The following is a 25,328-nucleotide window of genomic DNA, read 5'->3' on the forward strand; positions in this document are numbered from 1 at the left end:
TATAACAGGCACGGTGACAGCCCCTCCTTAATGTGTATTTTACATCCATGAACACTTGCTGTATGGTGTCCATGTAGGAAAAATACACAATCTGCCACAGAGCATGAGGCCTAGCGGACCTGTGCATAAACAGCCCCGATCTTGGATGTGGTCAGGACCTGCAAGTATCACTTGGAAGCTTGGGATAAAGGACGAGGGGTTATCCAGGACTAGAAAAACATAGTTACATTGAAGTGAATGGAGAGACGTTGTAACCTGAGGACAACAGCGGCGCTGCTTTTGTGGGAAAGTAGCCATGTTTTTCTTACAATGGATAACTCAGTAGAGAGCACTGTGTCTAGACTGGAAAGAATACACACCTTCCTGCAGGACATACAGCAGCTGATAAGCACTGGAAGCCGGGAGATTTTTTTTTAAATAGAAGTAAATTACAAATCTCTGGCACTTTCTAATACCAATTGATCTGAAAAAAAAAAAAAATTCACTGGTGTACCCTTTAAAGGAAAATGGAAAAAAAAACATCAAATATAGCAGCAAATCACTACATTTTAGCTTCAACAGTCAACAGCTTGTGTGTTTTGCCTCTAATCTGGTGATTTGGGAGTAAAGGTATCTTTACACGTAACGATTATCATGCGAATTTGCGCCATAACGATTGAATTCGAACGATAATCGTACGTGTTAACGCAGCAAATGATCAAACGATCAAAAAATTTGCAGATCGTTCCGTGTGAACAGTCGTTCGCCGATTTAACCAATGTGTGAGATAGGCTTAAGCGATCGCAAAACGATTTTCCGTACGATATATCGTACCGTCTAAACGCTGATCGTTATGAAAAAAAATAGTTACTCCGACATCGTTAATCGTACGATCGGGACAATTATTGTTTCGTGTAAACGCACCTTAATGGTCCATTTACACAAAGATTATCTGCCAAAGATTTAAAGCCAAAGCCAGGAACAGACTATAAACACATAAAGGAAAGCCTGAGATTTCTCCTCTTTTCAAATCAATTACGGGCTTTGGCTTCAAATCTTTGGCAGATAATCTTTCTTTGTAAATGGACCCTTAGGGCCCTATTCCACCGGACGATTATCGTTCGCATAATTGTTAACGATTTCAAACGACCGCTATTGAGAAAGACCTGAAAGCGTTCACTCATTTCCATGGAACGATAATCGTTACTTACGATCGTATTTGCGATCGTTTTTTCTTCGCTATTTCTTCTCTATTGCGTATCTACTGCGAACGACCGAACGACGTCTTATTCAATGCGAACGAGCAACGATAAAAATAGGTCCAGGTCTTATAAAGTGATCAACGATTTCTCGTTCGGTCGTTAACCGTTAACTGCATTTCAACCGAGCAATTTTCGTTTAGATTAAAACGATTTAACGATAATCTGAACGATAATCACCCGGTGGAATAGGGCCCTAAGAAGGACATCGGCAATAGAAGTGACTCGATAAAAGACAATATATGAAATATAAAGACAAATCAGTTACCTCATTTATGACGTACCACCGAGAAAAAGAGCCGAGAGGAAAATGCTATTTTCTTTAACAAACTTGCAGAAAGGCACTAACAGTTACTTGTCCTGTATATTTTATCATAGGGCAGACAATAAATTAAAATCAAGCAACAATTCAATCACTCATAACAGAAAGGAATACTGTGATGCAGGTTTCCCCCCTCTTAAAGTAGACAACAGTACAAATAATAAAACATAGGTATAGAATATATATATATAATTTTTTTTTTTTAGAGGATTACATTCTTGGTAATTAAATATCAGGAATATACACCTTTTATAGAAGCAGTCAATGAGGGGTTTATATAGGGGTCTTGTGACATAAGCATAGGGAGACATTCATTCAGAATAACATTTATCAGAACAAATCCTTTCCGGAGAATCTCATCATTTTTCCAGGGATTGTACAGGTCATTCGGCTAATGCTATAGGTTAAACCTCTCTCATTACTAATGTAATACGTGCAGGCATGGAGAAATACACTCTGCTTCTTGCCATGATGCCCACAGTCATGGGATTCTCAAGCAAAGTGGCACTCCTCAGCCTTGTACTTGGCGTATGCTGTTCAACACATGGCATTAATTCCGAGGCTAGCCTCCAATTTCTGCCACGTTGAACCACATTTTTAAGTAGGGTCACGGACAAAAAATTAGACCCTTCCAGTAGGGCTAATACTCTTGAAACAAGTGGTGTCACTTATTTCACCATACTGGGACAATGCTTATCCATTACCCCTGAAGATGCCACATTATGCGGTGAAACATGTTGGGGAATTTTTTTTTTTCACCCAGGCAGTAAATATACTGATCAGATAAATATTGCCAGATCGAATTTCCGGGTATTTTGCTACCAACTGATAATTTGAAAATATAATAATATTCTCACCCTCCATACACCTTGGGGGGGACATTTACTATGGAGTATAAAATGTGCAATTTTTCTACAGAGTATTTGTTTGTTTTTTTTTACCCAGCCAAACAGAAGAATTATAACAAATATTAATTTGTGAATAAAAATAATTGCAGAATAAATAGCAAAAAATTCACCTGCTACTGACCAGACATAGGGCTGCACCTGTTTGTGCAATTTTTTTTTTTCTAAACTGCACAAACAACAAATTGGGCGCAAATCCCAGAATATGGGAATTTTGGGGAGAATACCCAAAACAGGCAGATTAAAAAAAATGCATCAACACCCTTGATAAATGTCCCACCCACCACGTCTTTGTGGTTGGGGAAAATTTCAGTGTGAACTGAGCCTTAAAGTGTCAGTCATATTTTTTTTTTATTTTTTTTTTGCAGATTTTAAGAAACTTTGTAATTGGGTTTATTAGGCAAATATGCCATTATCTGCATTCAAAGACTTTCCCCAGGTCCCTCCCTCCTCTCTCATTCACTGCTCATTATCAGGAAATCTTGACTCTTTTACATCAGTCAAACCCTGTGTAACCAATGGAGAGGGGAGGAGGGAGATTAGTAGTCAGCAGAGAACAAAGGATTACACAGCAGGAGCTGCATGAATGCCGGTATTGAGAGGTCAGTGCTGACTTCAGAGGAGATAGCCAGTGATTAACTCTTTGTTGTCCTGTTTTGGTGCCTCATCTCCCTCCACCCCTCCCCTCTCCATGAGAGAACCATGAGAGAGCTTCAAACTGCTTTTTCATGATAAAAATGCATTTTTCAGCTAATAAACCCAATTACAAAGTTTATTAAAATCGCCTGGACTATTGATTTCTGCAAAAAAAATAAAATAAATTTAAACGACAGACAATTTAAAGTAAACTGTGTAGCTTATGCACAGCTGTACAATCCCATGTATCCCTGCGCTGATCTGTAGAAGGGGAAAGCTGATCACATAGATCAAGCTGTCTCGTCAGATCGCTGGAGATGTCTTACCCTCTTCACTACTCTAGCCCACCAGGGAACCAAGTGTTACCTACCCTACATCACCAGGGAGGCTGGTGGACACCAAAAATACAATACATATCTAAAATTATTTTTCTTAAAAAGGAAAATTTATACGGTTCTTAAGAAGTAGCATTCTATTAGTGAGTCACATTCATCAGACATATTGGGAAAGGCCGAAACTATAGAATCACTTAATTGTCTAAAAAATAAAAAATTTGACATTGGGTTAAAACCTGGTTCGCAGCAACTCAGAATGACCCATGCTTATATTAAAGGTGAAGTGATCTTTATAGTGAAAAAAGAAAAAAAAATAAATCAGATTTTCACATATAAATTAACTTACATACACACAGTCTTAAGTAGTAGAACTCTTCTTCTTATGGCAAGGTGCTGAAAAAAAAAAAATTCCGGGAGGCAGAAATCCAGAGATTAAGAAGAAGAAAAAAGAAAAAAGTCCTAGCGTGATGGAGCAACAAGGTGCATACGAAGTTGATTTTTATTCCAACGTTACAAAGTGCAGAGTATACGCTTCTCAGTCTCACCATGTGTGGTGCCATCTTGTTTAATATGATGGTAATAATAAGGAGGAGGATGATGATGAGACCACAGCTGATAGGTCAGAACATGCACTGCTAAAGAGGCCTACAGATAAAGATAGGTTCCATTATTATCTAGCCCTGAGTAGGTACTGAGTTGTGAAACACGGTGGTGAAGTATGGTTATAGGTCGCCGGGTTTCTTATTGCAGTTAACACACACACGAACAGGATGATCCCAACCCCGGGAAGGAACTGGTCTCTTGTCGCTAGAACAGTCACCGCAGAAGCCTTGTCCACAGGCCCGACAATGGTGTTTGGAGAGTTTGATGTTGAATTCTTTCTTGCAGTTGAAGCAATGTGTGATCTCATGGTCTGGGATCCAGTACGTAGGTCTTGCTGCATCTTTCATTAGTCCTAATATTAGAGAGGTAAAAAGAAAAGTGGAATTATTGTAAAATTTACCTAGAGGATCTCAGGAGAAGAGCATGGAGGATCTGACTGTACCCCAAGCTCAATATTATAGGACATGGTTTTATGGTTTTACTGGCCGTCCCTACACTTTCTCGCTCTCCCTGTCCCGTCTCCTCTTCCTTCATTCTTACTTTTTTCTACGGCTGGTTTCTTGGCTCTGGCTCCATACATTGATGTTTTTTCCAGGCAGACTGTTAGGGTGGGTTCACACTACAGAATTCTCGCGGATAAACTCCGCGGAATTCCGTCGCCTGTTTTATGGGCCGGCGTATTCAGCTATCCGTCGAAAGAAGTGACATGTCACTTCTTTCGGCGGATAGCGGAATACGCCAGCCCATAGAATGGTGCCTATGGAGCTGGCGGAAAGGCACGCGGCCTTGCACGCGGACATACTGCTGAATTCCGCTGACATTGTCCGCGATAATTCCGTACTATGAACCCACCCTTATAGTGCATTTACACAGAGGTTTATCTGACAGATCTTAAAAGCCAAAGCCAGGAACAGACTATAAACAGGGAACAGGTCGTAAAGGAAAGACTGAGAATTCTCCTCTTCTCAAATCCATTCCTGGCTTTGGCTTTAAAAATCTGTCAGATAAATCTCTCTGTGTAAATGCACAAGAAGGTGCTCATCCCTTGGGTTCTTTTTTACATAATATATTGATGTTGAATTGAATCAGAATTTTTATACTCCACCCTGTTGGTTCTTTATGGTTTATTTCCCTCTGCGTAGAGGTTTTGGTATACACCTGGGTTGCAGGGGTGACAGGTTCCCTTTAAATGGGCAGTATCACAACATAGACAGTACAACAGAAATTGGGAGGAGAGGGACTAAGCATCAGGTACATTCGCTTTAAGTGTTGCACATGAATAGACCGACACCAGCGCAGTTTCCCGCACATGGGGCCAGTCTATTGAAGGTCTATATTGGCCCAAGCTGATGCACTCATCCATTGATTGTAATAGAGCCGCGTCAGAGGAACAGGGGTTTCCTCCCACTAGGGGTGGGCCAGCCCGGCTCCTGTGATTCAGCCAAGGCCAAAGTTTGGTAATAGACTAGCGCTGTGCACAGGAACCGGGCAGCACCGGCTTCCCCACACCGCCGTCGTTCTGTTCATGTGCAACACCTGATGAAATCCTATGAAATCCAACATGTTGGATCATCCCCTACCCGACCCCTAAAACACCCACCTGTCCAGTGAGAGTCTGGTGGATCGTATACACACTAGATAGTCGGCTGATGCCACCAATAATCAGTGGCTTCAGCATTTCCCCAATGTGTATGAGCATCTTTACAATTGTCCAAATCAAACTCCATTCCAATTCATAGGATAACTTCTTACCTAAAGGGATGTCAATAGCTGTTGCCACTGCTCCTAATGTGTTCTGTACAGCTTCACCCACTTTTCTGGCAATAACAGTACCTCCTTCATCATCTTCACCACCATCCACAACTGAGGGCAAATAAAAAGCAGTCAACCAGAGAATTCAATGGCAAATGTTATGATGCAATCCGCACAATGCTTTATATTTGTCCTTTATACTACACGCCGGCACCATTGGGGAACTAGTCACAGACTGTGTCCTCACAACTATGTCGTCTATGTTATTAGACATCTAGCTTCTGAATAAACAAACCCTTATTTTATTCCAAAGACGTTACAACCACATCTGGGCATATGAACAGGGTGCCAGGGGAACAGACTAGAGACTATAACATCACCTAACAAAGCGGGGGCACCTATTATATTGACAGGTATCCCCGCTGCTCTACTGTGGATGCTTTATTGGTAAAGTTCACTTTGCAAGGAACATGGACACCTGTCTTCTCAAGAGTTTCACTTGTCACAACTTTATGCAGAAGACACATTTTTTTATGGACTTAAAAAGGTAAAGTTCAGGCACTTAAAGGGGTTGTCCAGGCTTAGAAAAACCTGTCCGTCTTTTTCCATTAACAGCACTACTATTGTCTCCAGGTCAGGTGTAGTTTTGCAATTAAGCTCCATTCACTTCAACAGAACTGAGATGCAAAGCCTGCACCCAAACTGGAGACAACGGCCAGGTTTCTAAGCCTGGATAACCCCTTTAAGTAAGCAATGCTCACTCAAGTGCTGTATATTGTCTCCATCTATTAGATTCTGTATGCTAAAGCAATGCGGCTCTCCATTCTGAATGGACAGGTAGTGACGGTCTTACCACCAATGTTTGTTCCTCTCATGTCATAGCAGCAGTCACATACTCGCACTGGAGACAGACCCCACCCTCGTTCAGGCACTGGGCGGCTTTTAGATGAGCAGCTGTCACAGAAGCCCTCTCCGCAGGCCCGGCAGTGGTGTTTAGTGTCATTATCTTTAAAAGGGATTCTGCATTTCGTACATTCCTATAAAAGCAAACAACAATGTAACTAGATTAGATAAATAGGAAATCCACTGTATATCACAAAATGATAGCACCTTCTAGCAGTATGCTATCACTTTACTATTTAGGTTGTCCGGGATTTAAAAAAAACATGGCCACTATCTTCCAGAAACAGCACCAGTTTTGGTGCAGGTTTTGCAGCTCAGTCCCATTGAAGTGAATGGAGCTTAATTACAAAACCCAAACTGAACTGGAGACTAGAGTGGTACCTCTTCTGCAAGATAGCGGTCAGGTTTTTCCTATATAAGATAACTCCCTTTAATCACGTTGAACTGTGACGATATTAACATAAAAATTTGGAGACACTAGCTGAGAGTTGAGCAGGCAGGAGTCTGGGCAGCAGAGATTATTCACGAAGGGGAGGAACAACGCTGGGCCACAACTCCTCTTTGACTCTTCATTATAGTGGCAGACGTGAGATTGTGTATTATTCACTGTAGAAACATATTACCAAAAGGTACTATGCTCACAAGGGGACTGCCAGCTACAGCACACTGTCAGCACCTCAGGTAAGGCCTGGGTGCTGACAGATTCCCTTCAAAGACAGACTGCATTTAAAGGGTTTCTTCAGGAAGCATGCATAAGAAAATAACAAGCCGAATCCTCTTATTCATACCAGAATTTGGGAGTTGGGTTTCCAGTAGGCCGGGGCGATCTGATCAGTCAACCATGATGTCACCGCTTTTGTGGGTCCAATACTTAGTTCGGTCACAGACTGGGCCATGAAGTTCATACCATCCAGAAGACGCTGTGCTGCATTGTTGTTATCCTTTAGGAATCCATCAGACTAGAGGAATGTAAGAAAGTCAATGAAGGTTACATCCTAAGAAAATGGCCACTGAATTAACATTTCTCTTTCATATGCAGCGTCATATCGCTACAACCAGGTGAGAAGGCCGGGGTTATGGTAAGCTTTTCACTTTAGATATTAAAAATGCAAGAAAAACAGAGCTGCTAGCTAAAGACGTTCAGTAGCTAAAGTGTTCATGTAAAAAATTTTGATCAGTCAACGACTGAGTGTCGACCCCGCGATCTCTAGATAGTACTGGAATCGGCTTACACAGGCCGATTATTGGTAATGAGCCTTCCTAGAGACCCTCATTCAGCTGATAATCGCATATGTAAAAAGTGGCAGCGATCAGCAGAGGAGTGGGAAAACGCCTGATCCTCAGCTGATTGTATCTTCAGAGTTGGCATCAAAGTTTATCACTATCAGGCGCACCTCTGCCTTTGTAAACAACAAATGTGTGGCCAATAGCAAAAGGTAAACTGACAGCACAGATATGCATATCAGTGCTGCCAGTTTCCAGATGCCAAACAAATCAGCAGTGCATACTTACCATCAGTGCTGCTGTGTGATCCGGCATCTTCACATTCTTTCTAACAGAGAACCAAATGTGTTCTGCTCCCGCCCCGCTTTCCAGCCATATTTTCAAGCCGCCCTCCGCTCCTCCAAAATGATTGACAGCGGGAGATACAGCGGCTTGAAAGCAGGATGCATCTGTGACACTATCAGGATGCTGAAGATGCCGGATCACACAGCAGTGCTGATGGTAAGTATGTACTGCTAATGTGATTGCCGTCTGAAAACTGGCAGCATGGATAGTCGTATATCCGTGCTGTCAGTTTACCTCACACAAACGATACAGGAATCCTATGTGCAGCCCGGCCACTCAATTTGCGCCTTGTACCGGCACTGCAAACGAACGCTGACCGGCACTTGTTTGCAGCAATAGGCGTCTGAGAAATGTTTAGCTCTAAAAGGACCTTTATTCTGTGAGATTTGGGCGCTTTGAACGGTCATGTTTAACGCTACCTACAGCCAGAACATAGCCATGTAGTCTCAAAAAAAAAAAAAAAAAAAAAACGGAAACGGTTATCCGCATATTCTTCTTTCCTGGCTGGACATCTATCCAAAAAATGTAAGGTCTTCCGTAGATGCAACTTAAAGGGAATGGCTCATAAAAATTGAAAAAAAAAAAAAAATCACTTACATCTGGCCAGACGTGTTGAATCTCGGTGCGCACAATGGTATCAACTGGATCCTGATTTCCAAACCAGTACTGGCGACTGCGATAGATGACCCCGCAGTATGGACACTCAATCACGTATCTACATGAAGAGACAAGAAACAGCTACTAGTAGGAAAAGCCGCCATCTCAATGAAGAACTGCGTACAATCCTGTATACAGGCACAATACATGACTTACCCAGACCAGGCATACTTGGCAAGGCCCAACCAAGGGGAATCTGTGGATGCGGAGGTTTTAGGTACCACATTCATCTCTCTCCCACTTTCATAGCAAGTCTGGGAAAGTAGAATACCAATATTTGAATTCAATGTAAAAAATACATTGGCTTTCCATCAAGATTTCTATCACTTTAGATGGCAATAAGAGTGTAGCATGCAGGGATACTATTAAAATGAAAAAATCCTTGACATAAGCATAAAAGACCATATTATACTTCAGTGGTGTCACATAATGTACAATACCCCTTTCCTATACCGCCAGTCTCCATAGTAGTAGTGCTCACAGTCGCCTATGCAGGATCGCCAATGACTGTCAAGTGCTCTGCCATTTTCAATGGTCTAGTTTTATATAGCCAACCATAGATTTTAGGCTCCCAGAGGTTCAACTCCGCTATTAAAAGTTTGTGACCCCCTCCCCCAATAGGTAGGAATGTTATTGACAAGGTAATGTTAGTACCATCATTGTGTAAAGAAATCCTTTCCACTGTGCAGAATTTTACATGTATTTGCTACAGCGGCCATCCCGGCAGTGCAGCCAAGTCTATGAAGTTGATGAATTCTGCTACTTGGTAGTCGCTAAATGTTAAAATTCATGTCCAAAGTGTTAAGACACATGAACGGACAAGGAACCTCTGCCGATCACCTTTGTGGGACAGGATGACATCACTAGGGCCACAGCCACATAGAGATTACCCTGCACTCTCACCTTACAAGTAAACACTCTATTGTCAAACTGGTGGGAGTATCTGCAGCGTCTTGATGCTTCGTGAGGCACTCCTTCCTTGCAGTGATTCATGCTGTTCTTACATCCTGCTCTAGAGAACAGATCAGAGTCAGACGGCGGTAACTAGAACACTCAATAACAGGCAGAAATTAAAGGGTACTGGTTAAAGGCCCATTCACACTGAGCAAAACAAGTGAAATTCTGCGTCGGAGTTCCCCACTGCTGAATCCCGCCCGGCTCACTGTCACACAGTGTCTCTATGGGAGGGTCGGGCGCCTTCGCTTAAGTCACTCTCAGCTTAAAGAATTGACAAGTCAATCCTTTAAGCAGAGTGCGGCTGGAGTGGAGGCGCCCGACCCTTCCATAGAGACACTGTGTGACACTGAGGTAGATAGGATTCCGCAGCGGGAAGCTCCGCCGCAGAATTCTGACTGCTTTGCCAAGTGTGAACATACCCTTTCTGAGCCTATTACAAAGTTTACATTTTATTGTGTGTATTCTTAAAAGAGAACAGTCACGGATACCCCGGTAATCCAGGGGCTCCATATGCATAAGGCTACACGAGAAGGCATGAATCTCTAAAGACTGGGCGCTGACCACAATTGTCTTTCTTGCAACAATTGTTTAGCAAGGGATGTGCAGACATTGTTAGCGATGTCCGTGCAGACCTTGCCCTAAACTGTTATACATTACCTCTCCACCCTCCCAGTCTCCTTCTGCCCTCTGCCACAGCTGCAGCATCAAAGCAGTCTCTGAGCTGACAGGCCGCTCAGCCAATCATGGGACGGAACTGCTGTGACCAGTGATTGGCTGAGCGGCCTGTCAGCTCAAGGACCAAATTGAAGCTACAGCCGGGAAGCAAGCATAGGGCAGGAGGAGACCGGGAGGGTGGAGAGGTAATGTATAACAGTTTATTCAATGGTTCGCCGGTACACACAGCTATTACACATAGTGATGCACGGTCGACGAACAATTTTTCTTCAGCGTACACAAAAACCTGGCTGACTGCAAAAACCCAGCCTGAGTACACCTGCAGGGTCACTATGAAGCCGCCCCACATCTTCCTCTGTGACGCTGCAGGCTCCTACACTGGTAATCACAGGCAGAGAGGTGGGATGACAGACAATTTCCCGCCAGCCGTTACTGGTTCAGGTGGGAACACCGCCTGAAGCCTACTTTACAGGTAAGTAGCATATGGTGCAGGAAATTATTAAAGTATGTTTTTGGGTAATGTTTGCTGTGTTTTTACTTTATTGGCCAAAATTGGGATGATTGGATTGCTTTAATATGGGTAGTTACAGATGAGAGGGAAGCCTTGATTTACCTCTAAGGAACAATGTTGATCATCATTAGCAGACAGGGCCTCTCACCTTGCAGGTATACAGCCCAGGCTTTCTCTCCTGCACATAGCACATGCTAAGCCCCGCCCTATCTTCCTGTCATTTGTCCTGCTCTGTCTGTTACTAGAGACAAATGAGGGGACTGCAGGATTCTGGTATCTGCTTTGGGTCTCAGGGATGGGAGAACAGAATACATCATCACTGTCAAAACCCTAAAAAAAAATTTGGTGGTCCCACCTAAACATCCCCCTATCTATATGTCCTGTTATGCAATAGACCTGAAAACAGATACAGACAAATTAGAATTATTAAAGGAGAAGTCCGGCAAAAGTTTTTATTTAAGTGTTGTGTTGTCCCCCAAAAGTTATACAAATCCCCAATATACACTTATTACGGGAAATGCTTATAAAGTGCCTTTTTCCCTGCACTTACTACTGCATCATGGCTTCACTTCCTGGATAACATGGTGATGTCACTTCCTGGATAACATGGTGATGTCACTTCCTGGATAACATGGTGATGTCACTTCCTGGATAAACATGGTGATGTCACTTCCTGGATAACATGTTAATGTCACTTCCTGGATAACATGGTGATGTCACTTCCTGGATAACATGGTGATGTCACTTCCTGGATAACATGGTGATGTCACTTCCTGGATAACATGGTGATGTCACTTCCTGGATAACATGGTGATGTCACTTCCTGGATAACATGGTGATGTCACTTCCTGGATAACATGGTGATGTCACAACCTGACTCCCAGAGCTGTGCGGGCTGTGGCTGCTGGAGAGGATGATGGCAGGGGGATGCTCAGTGTCCCCCTGCCATCATCCTCTCCAGCAGCCACAGCCCGCACAGCTCTGGGAGTCGGGTCGTGACATCACCATATTATCCAGGAAGTGACATCACCATGTTATCCAGGGAGTGACATCACCATGTTATCCAGGAAGTCTTAATGCAGTAGTGAGTGCAAGGAAAAAAAGTACTTTATGTGCATTTCCCATAATAAATGTATATTGGGGGTGTGTCTAACTTTTTGGCGGCAATACAATACTTTCATAAAAATTTTCGCTGGACTTCTCCTTTAACATTGCATCACTACAGCAAAAAAAAAATTTTTGTCGTCCAAAGGCAGATAGCATAAATGCTACGGACACACTTACCCACAGCTGAGGCACAGGGCGGAGCAGGTAAAATACTCGTCCGGGAAGAAACAACTATGTGTCATTTGGTCATCAGGTATTTCACCACTAAAGCGATCACTCAATGCCTGGAACACAACACAATCCCATAGGTGTAATATATGTAGACACTAGCTTAGGTGATAAAATGTGACACGTGCTCAGATATTATCTAACTAGTGTTTCGTAATGAACGCCCCATTTACAGAACACACATGAGCAAGTATTAAACGGTTACTCCAGCAAAAAAAACAAATACTTTCAAATCAAGAAAGTGCCAGAGATTTGTAATTTACTTCAATTTAAAAAAAAAAAAAATTCTCAAATCTTCCAGTACTTATCATCTGCTGTATGCCTTGCAGGAAGTGGCATCTTATTTCCAGTCTGGAGAGCAGGAGAGGTTTTCTATGGGGGATTTGCTCCTGCTCTGGACAGTTCCTGACATGGACAGGGGTGGCAGCAGAGAGCACTGTGTCAGACTGGAAATAAGACACCCCTTCCTGCAGGACATACAGTTCATAAGTACTGGAAGACTTGAGATTTTTTTAATATAAGTAAATTACAAATCTCTGGCACTTTTTGACACCAGTTGATTTGAATTTTTTTTTATTTTTTTTTGCTGGAGTACCCCTTTAAGGGCTGGTAGAAAATATAATACAAAGAAAAAAATGGACAGAATCCAGGAGAACTGATTCAATTCACCATCTAAAAATATCGAGAGAATTAGCAAGCATGTTAAACAACCCTGGCTTTCTCATTCATATGTGATCTGACAGCATCTAGTACCCGGCATCACCTACAATGGTTTAACAGAGCTGAAGCAGCCGCGTATACAGAGCAGAGGAGGAAGCAGACAGCTCCAGGCATTGTGTAGTGGCAGCGATGGGTAACTGCAGCTCAGCTCTTATTCACTTTAATGGAAGCTGCAGTAACCCATTACATCCACTACACAGTGTACGGAGCTGTCTGCTTCCTGCTTTGTTCTCTGTATATGAAGGTGCAGCAGCTAATCGCTATTACATCAACACTGATCAGATATTGATGGCTGACAAATATTTATCCCATTTGCCCCACTTAGCTCAGGCAGCCACGTGTCTCCAACAGGAAAAAGAGAAAACTGCACTGTAGTACTAGTACGCATCCACTGTACTCCATCCACTCCATACTGTACTCCATCCACTCCACACATTGTACTCCATCCACTCCACACATTGTACTCCATCCACTCCACACACTGTACTCCACACACTGTACTCCATCCACTCCACACATTGTACTCCATCCACTCCACACCCTGTACTCCATCCACTCCACACCCTGTACTCCATCCACTCCACACCCTGTACTCCATCCACTCCACACCCTGTACTCCATCCACTCCACACCCTGTACTCCATCCACTCCACACACTGTACTCCATCCACTCCACACACTGTACTCCATCCACTCCACACACTGTACTCCATCCACTCCACACACTGTACTCCATCCACTCCACACACTGTACTCCATCCACTCCACACACTGTATGCCATCCACTCCACACACTGTACGCCATCCACTCCATAGGACTCAAGCTGCAGTGGTTTTTAGGTTAAATAAATAATTATTCTGTTAGGGTGCGTTCACACCTACAGGATCTGCAGCAGATTTGATGCTGTGTTCAGTTATTTAAATGAAATCTGCTGCAGAAAATCTGCTGCAGATCCTGTAGGTGTGAACGCACCATAAGGGTACAAACCCACTTGACGTATTTGCTGCGTGAATCAGTCTTAAAAATAAGCAGGCAAAACGCAGGTTGGCTTTATACGATTGTTCTGTGTTAAAATACGCAATTGCGTATTTTTGAAGCATGAAGCTTGTTGTTAGCAAAGCATCAGTTGTTAACAATCTGTGCAAAAAACGCATGTAGCTTCACGCTTCAAAAATACGCAATTGCGTATTTTAACACAGAACAATTGTATAAAGCCAACCTGCGTTTTGCCTGCTTATTTTTAAGACTGATTCACGCAGCAAATACGTCAAGTGGGTTTGTACCCTAATGGTACATTACTCGTATGCATAAGGTGGTCTACATAAATGTTGTATACATGCATTACCCGTATTATCTCCTCTGGATATGGAGAGACGCAAATGTATTGTCCATTACACAGCTGAATACATTACTGCTGCTCTTTACAATGATGATTGCAGTTGTGATTTTTTTCTTACTACCCTAGTATACGTATAGTAGTTGGTGTTACCATTCGCAGGCTAAATGATCTCTTTTTTGTTTTTTTCCCCCACTTTCTTTAAAGCGAATGTAATTTTTTTGAGAGATCCTGGTTCCTGTGCTTATCTTGTGCACCATCTCTATGCACTGGATGTGGGTCTGACACCCCCAGTATAACAATATCCCCTCTCCTCAGCGAAGCTCCTCCATTACAATCAACAGGGAGAGAGGATATCGTCCCCTTGGGGTCGTCAGGCCCGCCTCCAGTGCATTAAGCTAGGCAGGTGCACAAGACGCAAACAGCGCAGGAACTGGGCAGCATTTTGAAAAAAGTACAGCGCCACTGTGATCACTGCGCCAGCGGGGTTACGTAAAAAAAAAATAATAATTTTAAAAATTACATTCGAACATTTTAATGCATAAACTTTAACTTTTATGTTTTTCAGTCTGGACTTACCACTTGGTTCAGACAGCTGAAAGTGGGAAAGACGAGGATCAGGCATGTTAGACAGTGAATGTACCACTAGGAAACAGGCTGGCATGGGGATGCTGGTGCCTCGGTCTTTTTCTTTTTACCAACACCCGCTTCCTACTGCTCTATTCCCCGAGCACCAGCCGTGCATTAAGCACTGGAGACGGGACCGCCCTCCTCCAGTGTGACCATCTCCCCTCTGTGACGCTGCTCCATTGATTCTAATGGAGCCGCATCACAAAGGGAAGGAGAGATCATCACACTGGGGGCGGGCGGGCAAGTCTCCAGTGCTTTGTGCACGGCTGGTGCTCGGGAATATACCGACCCCATGCTCGGCGTCTATTCCCAAGCACGGGGTGGGTCTATTCCCGAGCACTGGGGAACTTCCAACTTCTTCAGCCACCGGTAATCAAATGCCGCACACTTGGGTTTGTGTTTGTTCATCTCTAGCACGTAACAATAAATAGAAGTTTAGCAATGAAACACAGCTGAATGATAGTTTTTTGCTGTACTATGTCAGTGTGGCCTAATAGTCACAGCTATTGTCAGAGGACAATGCAGTCCAGTCCAGCAGCTTTGGACTACAGCCACACTGACTAAGATGTCCAGAAAAAGAGCAAGAAAACTAAAAAATAGGATTTGTTTGCCATATGCTACAACTTGGGCATTTATGACCACAGCAATAATAGTCATCGGTTACCGGCTACTATCGGGAAGGAGTTACCTTTAAAGCCTTGTAGATGACCCCAGGGTGACGGGAAGACCGTGTGGTGTTGTTCTCCAGCTGCTGCTCAACTGAACGTCTAAGGCCTGAGAAGTCGGTGGGTGGGTTGTAGGTGCGAGTTCCTTTATAATGTATGGAGCTGAAGGCTTCTGGGAAACGGCCGAGCCTACGGAAGCGGTCCTGGATGACCTTCTCTGGGATCTCAGAGGCCTTTTCTGCAAGAAGCATATGAAAAAGAAAGTAAATGTAATATGTATGGCAACTGGCACAAGGTAACAACCTCCCCGCCTAGATGATCATTGGTTTAAAAGCTAGGTCTGAGGGATTAAGGGCCAGCTCACACAGAGTAAAACTGGCAGAATTCCGCTAGCCTCCGTGTCATACAGTCTATGGGAGGGCTCGCGCGCCTCCTCTCTCTCCTCTCGGAAGAATTGACATGTCAATTCCTCGGCGTGGAGAGAAGAGGTGCGAGACCTCCCATAGACTGTCCGTAAGACAAGGAGCCGGAGGAAATTCGCCAGTTTTACTCTGTGTTAACTGGTCCTTATAGCTGTATTAGTTATATGTAAGGATCAGATTATACAGATCAGAGTATACAGAGCCGTGTTGCTCTCCTGGGCCTCCAGCAGTACAAGAGAGTTGTTGCAAAGGGGGTTGAAGGCAGAAAATGGAGGGGTCAACTCCCCCTTCCCCTATGTTAACCTCCCATTTAACACCACCATCACTCCGGAGTCCCAGGAGCAGGTGCTGGGATAACATGCCCATACAGTCAGCACAGTACATGGTGTGCCAGGGCCAGGGCCAGTGATTGTACAAGAACATAATCTCAGCATTTTCACCGGAGACTCCGAGAAGGTGAGCCGAGGGTCGAGCATGCACATTTTATCCGTCCTTCCATCTCCTGCCAGGAGGGTGTTTAAAGGAGAAGTCCAGCGAAAATGTATTATTAAAGTATTGTATTGCCCTCCAGAAGTTATACAAATCACCAATATACACTTATTACGGGAAATGCTTATAAAGTGCTTTTTTCCCTGCACTTACTACTGCATCAAGGCTTCACTTCCTGGATAACACGGTGATGTCACTTCCTGGATAAACATGGTGATGTCACTTCCTGGATAACATGGTGATGTCACTTACTGGATAACATGGTGATGTCACTTCCAGGATAACATGGTGATGTCACGACCCGACTCCCAGAGCTGTGCGGGCTGTGGCTGCTGGAGAGGATGATGGCAGGGGGACACTGAGGGACACAGGGCACTGGAGGGACACTGAGCATCCCTCTACCATCATTCTCTCTAGCAGCCACAGCCCGCATAGCTCTGGGAGTCGGGTGCAATATACATGGTGATGTTATCCAGGAAGTGACATGACCATGTTATCCAGGAAGTGACATCACCATGTTATCCAGGAATTGACATCACCATGTTATCCAGGAAGTGACATCACCATGTTATCCAGGAAGTGACATCACCATGTTATCCAGGAAGTAAAGCCTTGATGCATACTAAGTGCAGGGAAAAAAAGCACTTTATGAGCATTTCCGGTGATAAGTGTATATTGGGGATTTATATAACTTTTGGGGGGCAATACAATACTATAATAAAAAAAAATTCGCCGGACTTCTCCTTTAACTCACCACCCATTTCAGAAATGTAAAAGAAGGTCCAAGAAAACTTGATAAACATTAAAAGATATATCCAAGAACGAAAAACGGTACTGTAGCAGTTGACGTATGTCAGATATTACACCTGAAGGGCCTTTTACACGGGCTGATTGATTATCGTGCAAAAATGTGTTAAATCGTTCAAATTTAATCAATAATCTTCTGGTGTAATCGGTAGTCTTTCAGTGTAATCACTCATCATTCACAGAATTAGATTAGATTACGATCGCATTAACGACTTTCCATAGGAATGTCTAAATCATAACTTGTTCACTTAACAAGCGCTTAATCTGTACGTGTAAAAGGAGTCTTAGGGTACGTGCAAACTACGGAATTCTCACAGAGAACTCCCCGCAGATTCTGCCGCTCATCCTCACGTACTCCTGCTTCACTCTCCGCCTGTCCCATAGACTGAAATCGTTCACCATATTACACAGAACAATAGTCGTTAGTTACTACGATTGTTTACTCCACTTGATCCCAGCAAATGAAGGAACAATGTGGAATCACATTAACCGGTAAGTGAACGATTGCGAAATAACAGCGAACGATTAAATACTTTAAAGTGACACTCACACTTCATTTAATTGGTTAACACTGTCTACTGGGCGGAGCTTCATGGCAGTTGGGCCCAATCTCCTGGCTGGGGAGAGGGACCAACTGTCATGAAGCCCCGCCTAGATGACACTGTCCACTGATGAAAGGAAACAATTTGAGAGCAGAAAGACGACGCTGACACATGGTATACAGGTATATATCAGAGGTGGATGGAGAACCGCACACAGAGTAAGGGCAGCTTCACACATAACGGATTGCAGCAGATTTCTCGCTGTGAGTTTTGCAGCAAGATCCATTGCAATCCAAGGTCCTGTCAGTTCCTATGTGAATACATACTTGCAGCAGACCAAAGCAAGTATGTAAATCACTTGCCCCAGCCTTCCGGCTCTCCCGCCAAGCCAATCAGTACAGTTGCCCAGCCGCAGCCACTGATGGCTGGGCGCGAGAGCAGGAATACAGGACCCCGTGCAGCAAGTTGAATTGAGGATGGGTGATCTATGTGCCGTCAGCATGTGGGTTAAGGGTTAAAAGTCTGTAATTTGTCCCTGTATACGCTGATCACGTTGATTCTTATTTCCCATGTTAGGTATACATCGACAAAAAGGCACTACAGCAATAACAAACAATGGAGCCCTAAGAGGGCCTAAAGGTCCCTTATACACCTTATACTTGTCAGTCATACCTGCGGCTTAGGTCATTGGTATAGGGTGTATGGGGCTCTCCTGACCGACCACCGACAGTGGTGATAGGGGTCAGGAGTGATGTAAAATCATAGCCTCACCCCTTTATTCTGGGTGAGATAAGCCACAGCCAGAGCTCTCTGACTGCTGCTTAACCCCTCCCAATAGAGAGAGAACACTATCACTCAGGCGCACGGAACGTCCTTTGTAAAAAAAAAAAAAAGGGGGGGGGGGGGCGGAGATAACAGATGGCTGAACTATCATTGAAGGTGTATGGCCACCTTAAAGGGAACCTGTCATCCAGACAATGCTATCTAATCTATCACCATCTATCACCATGTTATAGAGCAGAAAGAGCTGAGCAGATTGATATATTTATGGGAAAAGATTCAGTATAACTTAGTGAAATGCCTGATCATGCTGTGATAAGGAGTCCAGTGGGCGTTGTCACTCAATAGTCTGGACTCTTTAGAATGGAAACATCAGAGATTTTAATCAAGGAACTAAAAGTTATACTGAATCTTTTTCCATAAAGCTATATATCAATCCGCTCAGCTCCACCTGCTCTATAACATGATGCTGATAGATTACGAGGCATTTTCATGGTGACGGGTTCCCTTTAAGTGTTAGAGCCCTATTGGGCCATTATTGCTTTCTTTTGCTGTGAAGAAATAAGAAAATTTAAAGTGCCATTTCCATCACTGAAATTGTTGGCTTATCAGTGAAGACACAAGTGCAGGACCCCCACCACCACCACCAATCTATTGTTTGAAGGGGGCACAGAGCTCAGAATTTATATTCATTGTTATTGGTTCTGTTATATGGGAACTAAAAGCCTTGCTGTAAAACAAAAGATCAGCAATCATTTCAGGATTCTGCTGGTCAATGAATAACAAGTGACAGGGACGGAGTGGAATGCGGCAACCATGTGACACTGTGACGCCGTACAGGAAATTCAGGTTCAATTTGAGATAATTGAAAATCCATAAAGAAATTGAGTGATGCATATGTGTGTTACATGTGCCGATGAGCAGCGATCATAGAATCTTCAGCTCTCCGGTGGTTGCAAAACTACAATTCCCATCATGCCTGGACAGCTAAAGCTTTAGCATTGGCTGTCCAGGCACAATGAGAATTTTAGTTTTGCAGCAACTGGAGAGCTGCAGGTTTCCCATATGGAGCCTATACTACTACTGTATATACTACGCTGTATGGAACCTATACTACTATATACTACGCAATATGGAGCCTATACTACTACTATACTACTATATACTACGCTATATGGAGCCTATACTACTACTACTATACTACGCTATATGGAGCCTATACTACTACGCTGTATGGAGCCTATACTACTACTATACTACGCTATATGGAGCCTATACTACTACTACTACTATACTACTCTATATGGAGCCTATACTACTACTACTACTATACTACTCTATATGGAGCCTATACTACTACTATACTACTATATACTACGCTATATGGAGCCTATACTACTACTACTATACTACTCTATATGGAGCCTATACTACTACGCTGTATGGAGCCTATACTACTACTATATACTACACTATATGGAGCCTATACTACTACTACTATACTACGCTATATGGAGCCTATACTACTACTACTACTATACTACTCTATATGGAGCCTATACTACTCTACATGGAGCCTATACTACGCTGTATGGAGCCTATACTACTACTACTATGCGGTTCACGGAAGAAAAAAAAGCGCTGCACCTCACACCTATGGCTGATACTAGTGCCCCTAGGCTAAATAAAAAACACATCAGAATTTTGTGTGTGAATTGATCAAGCCATACTGCCCCAAGTCCACACCGTGCCAGTCAGTGGCTACCAACCCCGCAGGCGCGCACAGTCAGGGAACGGGGGCCATGGGACGGCCCTGCGACCCCCATGCCACAGGACCAGACCCAAAAACACCACACCAGAACCCGGCCAGCACTGCCGGCGGAGAAGGTCGCCCCCAAACAGCACAAGTCTGGATGAGGTATTGCGCTCACCATAGCTGCTGCAGACAGAATGGGAAAAGACAGGAGGGATTAAAACCATGTGCACTCAGGTGTCTCCTGCTAATTGCGGTCATGTGGGTCTCACCAGGAGGAGTGCAATACACGGAGAAAAGAGAGAAACAAAATGCGGTTCAGGGAAGAAAAAAGAGCGCTGCACCTCACACCTATGGCTGATACTAGTGCCGCTTGGCTAAATAAAAAACACATCAGAATTTTGTGTATGAATTGATCAAGCCATACTGCCCCATGTACCTCGTGCCGGTATCTGATACACATGGGTCCCTACACTAAGTCCACACCGTGCCAGAGCCTATACTACTACTATACTACTATATATGGAGCCTATACTGCTATTATACACAATACTACTATATACTACTCTATATGAGCCTATACTACTTCTATACTATATACTATACTACTCTATATGGAGCCTATACTACTGTACTACTCTATATGGAGCCTATACTACTACTATATACAATACTACTATCTACTACTTTATATGAGCCTATACTACTACTATACTACTATATACAATACTACTATATACTAGTCTATATGAGCCTATACTACTACTATACTACTATATACTAGTCTATATGAGCCTATACTACTACTATACACAATACTACTATATACTAGTCTTTATGAGCCTATACTACTACTATATACAATACGACTATATACTAGTCTATATGAGCCTATACTACTACTATACACAATACTACTATATACTAGTCTATATGAGCCTATACTACTACTATATACAATACGACTATATACTAGTCTATATGAGCCTATACTACTACTATATACAATACGACTATATACTAGTCTATATGAGCCTATACTACTACTATATACAATACGACTATATACTAGTCTATATGAGCCTAGGCTTCCATACATGTTTGCATTTAGAACAGAGCTTCCTCAATGGACGAGCGCTAACTGAGCGGCGTAAGAAACCAAACCATGAAATAATGATAGACTGCCGCCTAAACCTGACACAGAAATAAGATTATGGTCGGAAAAATATAACTATTCAGCTATGGTGTACAATTTTGGATCAAACTGTTAAAAAAATAAATAAATAAATAAATAGGATTCGACTACAAGTAAAATAGCTGATTCACAAAAGAGACACCCCGTATCCATATGGTGGGAGATTTATCAAACCATACACCATGTTTGATAAATCTCCCCCAATAAATAAATATATATATATTCACACACACTATGCTGATCTCAGGGACACAGCTGGAGTGGTGTGTTTGTATACATGTGCGGGGGATGGGTTATCTAATGCACAGTTCGGAATCGTGCCCATGGGAGCCGACACTTCATCCATATATAGATGAGGATATCGATATCATATCGGATGTCGGGATAATGTCTAATTTTACATAACCGCTCTTGATGAAGTGAAGAGAATGTAAAAGTTATTCTATTAGTCAGAGACTGAAGTAAACAAGCCGGAGTTATTTCTCCCCGTCATGGTGCTATACTTAGTCACATCCTTTACGGTCGTGGTGAAACTTTCAGACACAACACAGTTACGCTACAAATAATAAAAAAAAAAGTTGTGGGAGAGTTTGGGGACTCGTGCTTCCCATTCTGTTCTATGGGGACCAGTGCACAAACCTCTGATATCTTCCTCCATCTATTCCTGGCTCATCGGCAGCTATTTAAAAGAAATCTGTCAGCTCTAAGTGTAGAGCTCATGTGTCAAAAAGGCTGTACTGAGCCACAGCGTACACGTCTCCTCCTCCCCCACCCCTCCCATTCTTTACTAATTCGACCTTAAAGTGACTCTGTACCCACAATCTGACCCCCAAAACACTTGTACCTTCGGATAGCTGCTTTTAATCCCAGATCTGTCCCGGGTCCGTTCGGCAGGTGATGCAGTTATAGTCCTAAAAAACAACTTTTAAACTGGTAGCCCCGTGTCAAACTGGAGTGACCTAGAGTGTCTGTGCCCTAGGCCTGTGACACCCCTCTGCCCCTTCTCATCATTAGGAATGCCCCGGGTAGGATTTCTCCTATTCATCACTAGTCTGAAGACTGCACATGTGCTGGATCGTTAAGGCAAGTTCGGACAAGTAATTATTAGGAGAAATTTAACCTGGGGCGTTCCTTATGGTGAAGAGGACAGTGAGGAGGGACAGAGAGGCGGTGCAGGCCTAGTGCATAGACACACTAGGCCACACCAATTTGACACAGGGCTGCAAGTTTAAAAGTCGTTTTTTAGGACAATAACTGCATCACCAGCCTTTGGCTGTCCATGCATAATGGGGGTTGTAGTTTTGCAACAGCTGGAGGGCTGAAGGTTCCCCATCCCTGCTCTAAGCCAAGCCAGTTGGGAGCACAGCAGGTCCACATCCATTGCCTGCTATGAACATCCTACAGCCACTGTAATGGTGGTATCTGCATGTGGCAGCCACAAGCCGAAAGTGTAGGTCTGTATGTAAAATTTTATCTCCACTCTACATTAAAGGGATGTTCCACTCAAACATAACTTTTGATATGTTGCTGCCCATGGTGAGACTAACAAATTCCTTCCTTACTTATCATCTATTCAGTCTCCTTCCTCCAGTTCTGAGCTGCTGCTTTCTGCTGAAGACACAAAAATCTGTGTGTGAGCCTCTCTCTCCGTCTGCCCCCTCCCTTCCGAGACGGTTGATGTAAACAAGTCCCTGGCAGACTGTATCTGCAACATTGTAGCATCTTTGTAATGCTACAATGTAATGTAATGCTACAATTACAATGTAATGAGCTTATCAGCAACTTGACCTCAGATTAACCCTCCCAGCATTACAAAGAAGCTACAAAGTTGCAGATAAAGCCTTGCTGGGACTTGTTTACATCTTCTGTCTCAGAAGGGAGGGGGGAGGAGGGGGAGACAGAGAGAAAAGCTCACACACAGATTTATTTATTTTCAGCGGAAAGCAGCAACTCAAAACTGGGGGAAGGAAACTGAATAGATAATAACAAGTATGGAAGGAATTGTTAGTCACTATGGGCAGCAACATATGAAAAGCTGTGTTTGAGTGGAATAACCCTTTGAATACCAACGCCATATATGAAATGTACTAACATGTTGGCTAGAATGTAACAGCTTACCTGATCCCAACAGTTTGGTGTGTACAGTTTCATGAAAGATGATGACTCCGGGTCCCAAAGTGGATAGTGGCACATCCAATCCGCAGCGTGCGGTGGTAGCTTTCAGCTCTTTAGTAAAATGTTTCAAGTAGGCTTCAGAGGCGTCACCGAGGAACTTGAAGAGATCATTGTGCAAACGATCGGCGTGAGTCCTATAGATAACTAGATCCGAAATGGCTAAGACTTTAAGAAGCAACCGAGTTCTCTGACTCAGGTTGACGGTGGCTCCGAGCAGTCCTTCTGTGTCAATGACCACAACCTTATGGACGGGATCGAGCGCTGCCCAAACGCCAACCGTGCACGATTCTTGGGTAGGAGAAGTTTTGAAAACTTCACGTCCGTAGAAGAACGTGTGGTTAAGAGTGTGAGATTTCCCATCGCCCGTGTTTCCAAAGATTGAGACCACTTTTAGTAAGTCATCAGGACTGCAATCCAGTTTTCTCAAGAAATCTTCTTCATCTTCCACCTGTAGAAGATCGATAAGAAAGAAGTAATTCAGAGTAATGATATCAGCCTATTACATTACTCAGGACCATCCTCCATCTTTCCTTCCACTAGTTTTATCAAGCACCAACACCAGATGTTTCAAATATTGGTCTTCTTACCTAAACTCCCCAGTCCCTAAGAGTCACCATGCACTTCATACTTGTCCGAACCCGACACTCAGGGTCCTATTCCACAGGCCGATGGGGGCCTGATCAATAATGTAAACGAGTGCCGATCAGCTAAATCGGTGCTCGTTTACTGGGCCTATTACACGGCCTGATAATTAAGCGAGGGCTGCATCGTTACTGATGTCCTTGCAGCCCTTGTTTAGACACCATACATTACCTAAGCATGTTGCAGGTCTTCTCCTGCGCTCCTTCTTCCTCCTGGTCCCACGTGCAGCAGCAGCAGCTTCAGTGCGGCCTGTCTGAGCTGACAGACCGCTCAGCCAATCACTGGCTAAGGCGATCCTGGCCAGTGATTGGCTGAGCGGTCTGTCAGATAAGACAGGCTGCACCACTATTGCTGCGCGCAGGACCGGGAGGAAGAAGGAGCGCAGGAGAAGACCTGCAACATGTTTAGGTAATATATGGTGCTTGTGAAATCATCAGTCGCCCCCCACGCATCGCTATTCCATGCAGCGATGCGCAATCAGTGCCCGATGATTTTAGCTTTGAACCTAAATAACCGATCAGCCGATGACACAATATCTCTATTCCACTGAGCAATAATCAGCCCGATTATTAAAAAAACAAAAAAAACCTTTACCAAGCGGGAATTCTGCCACCGCGCCAAGTGCCGTAGGGCAACGTACATGTTCACCAGCCATTCACAGGGACAGACCACTGAGGTCAGGGACTAACTGCAGCCTCACGTGTACAATACATATGATGCAATACACAATGGTGTATTGCGTTAGCTCTCTTTTTTTTAACCAGACGCTAGGC

At 43.6% G+C, this 25,328-nt stretch overlaps 1 protein-coding gene across 1 annotated transcript in view; it reads right to left on the bottom strand.

The window, feature by feature from the left end:
• Positions 1 to 1,583: 1,583 nt before the first annotated feature.
• The window catches only part of ZFYVE1 (zinc finger FYVE-type containing 1), a 33,325-nt gene continuing 9,580 nt past the window's right edge, over positions 1,584 to 25,328 (bottom strand). Inside the window, exons 2-11 of the mRNA XM_069950091.1 lie at positions 23,857 to 24,361; positions 15,774 to 15,988; positions 12,348 to 12,454; positions 9,824 to 9,932; positions 9,077 to 9,174; positions 8,861 to 8,978; positions 7,483 to 7,653; positions 6,645 to 6,828; positions 5,792 to 5,902; positions 1,584 to 4,391 (exon numbers count right to left, since the gene is read on the bottom strand). Coding sequence (XP_069806192.1) covers positions 4,159 to 4,391; positions 5,792 to 5,902; positions 6,645 to 6,828; positions 7,483 to 7,653; positions 8,861 to 8,978; positions 9,077 to 9,174; positions 9,824 to 9,932; positions 12,348 to 12,454; positions 15,774 to 15,988; positions 23,857 to 24,361 — 1,851 coding nt within the window. The 3' untranslated portion in view covers positions 1,584 to 4,158. The remainder of the gene's footprint in view (positions 4,392 to 5,791; positions 5,903 to 6,644; positions 6,829 to 7,482; positions 7,654 to 8,860; positions 8,979 to 9,076; positions 9,175 to 9,823; positions 9,933 to 12,347; positions 12,455 to 15,773; positions 15,989 to 23,856; positions 24,362 to 25,328) is intronic.

This window comes from Dendropsophus ebraccatus, chromosome 13, assembly GCF_027789765.1.
Source record: "Dendropsophus ebraccatus isolate aDenEbr1 chromosome 13, aDenEbr1.pat, whole genome shotgun sequence".
Lineage (NCBI taxonomy): Eukaryota > Metazoa > Chordata > Amphibia > Anura > Hylidae > Dendropsophus > Dendropsophus ebraccatus.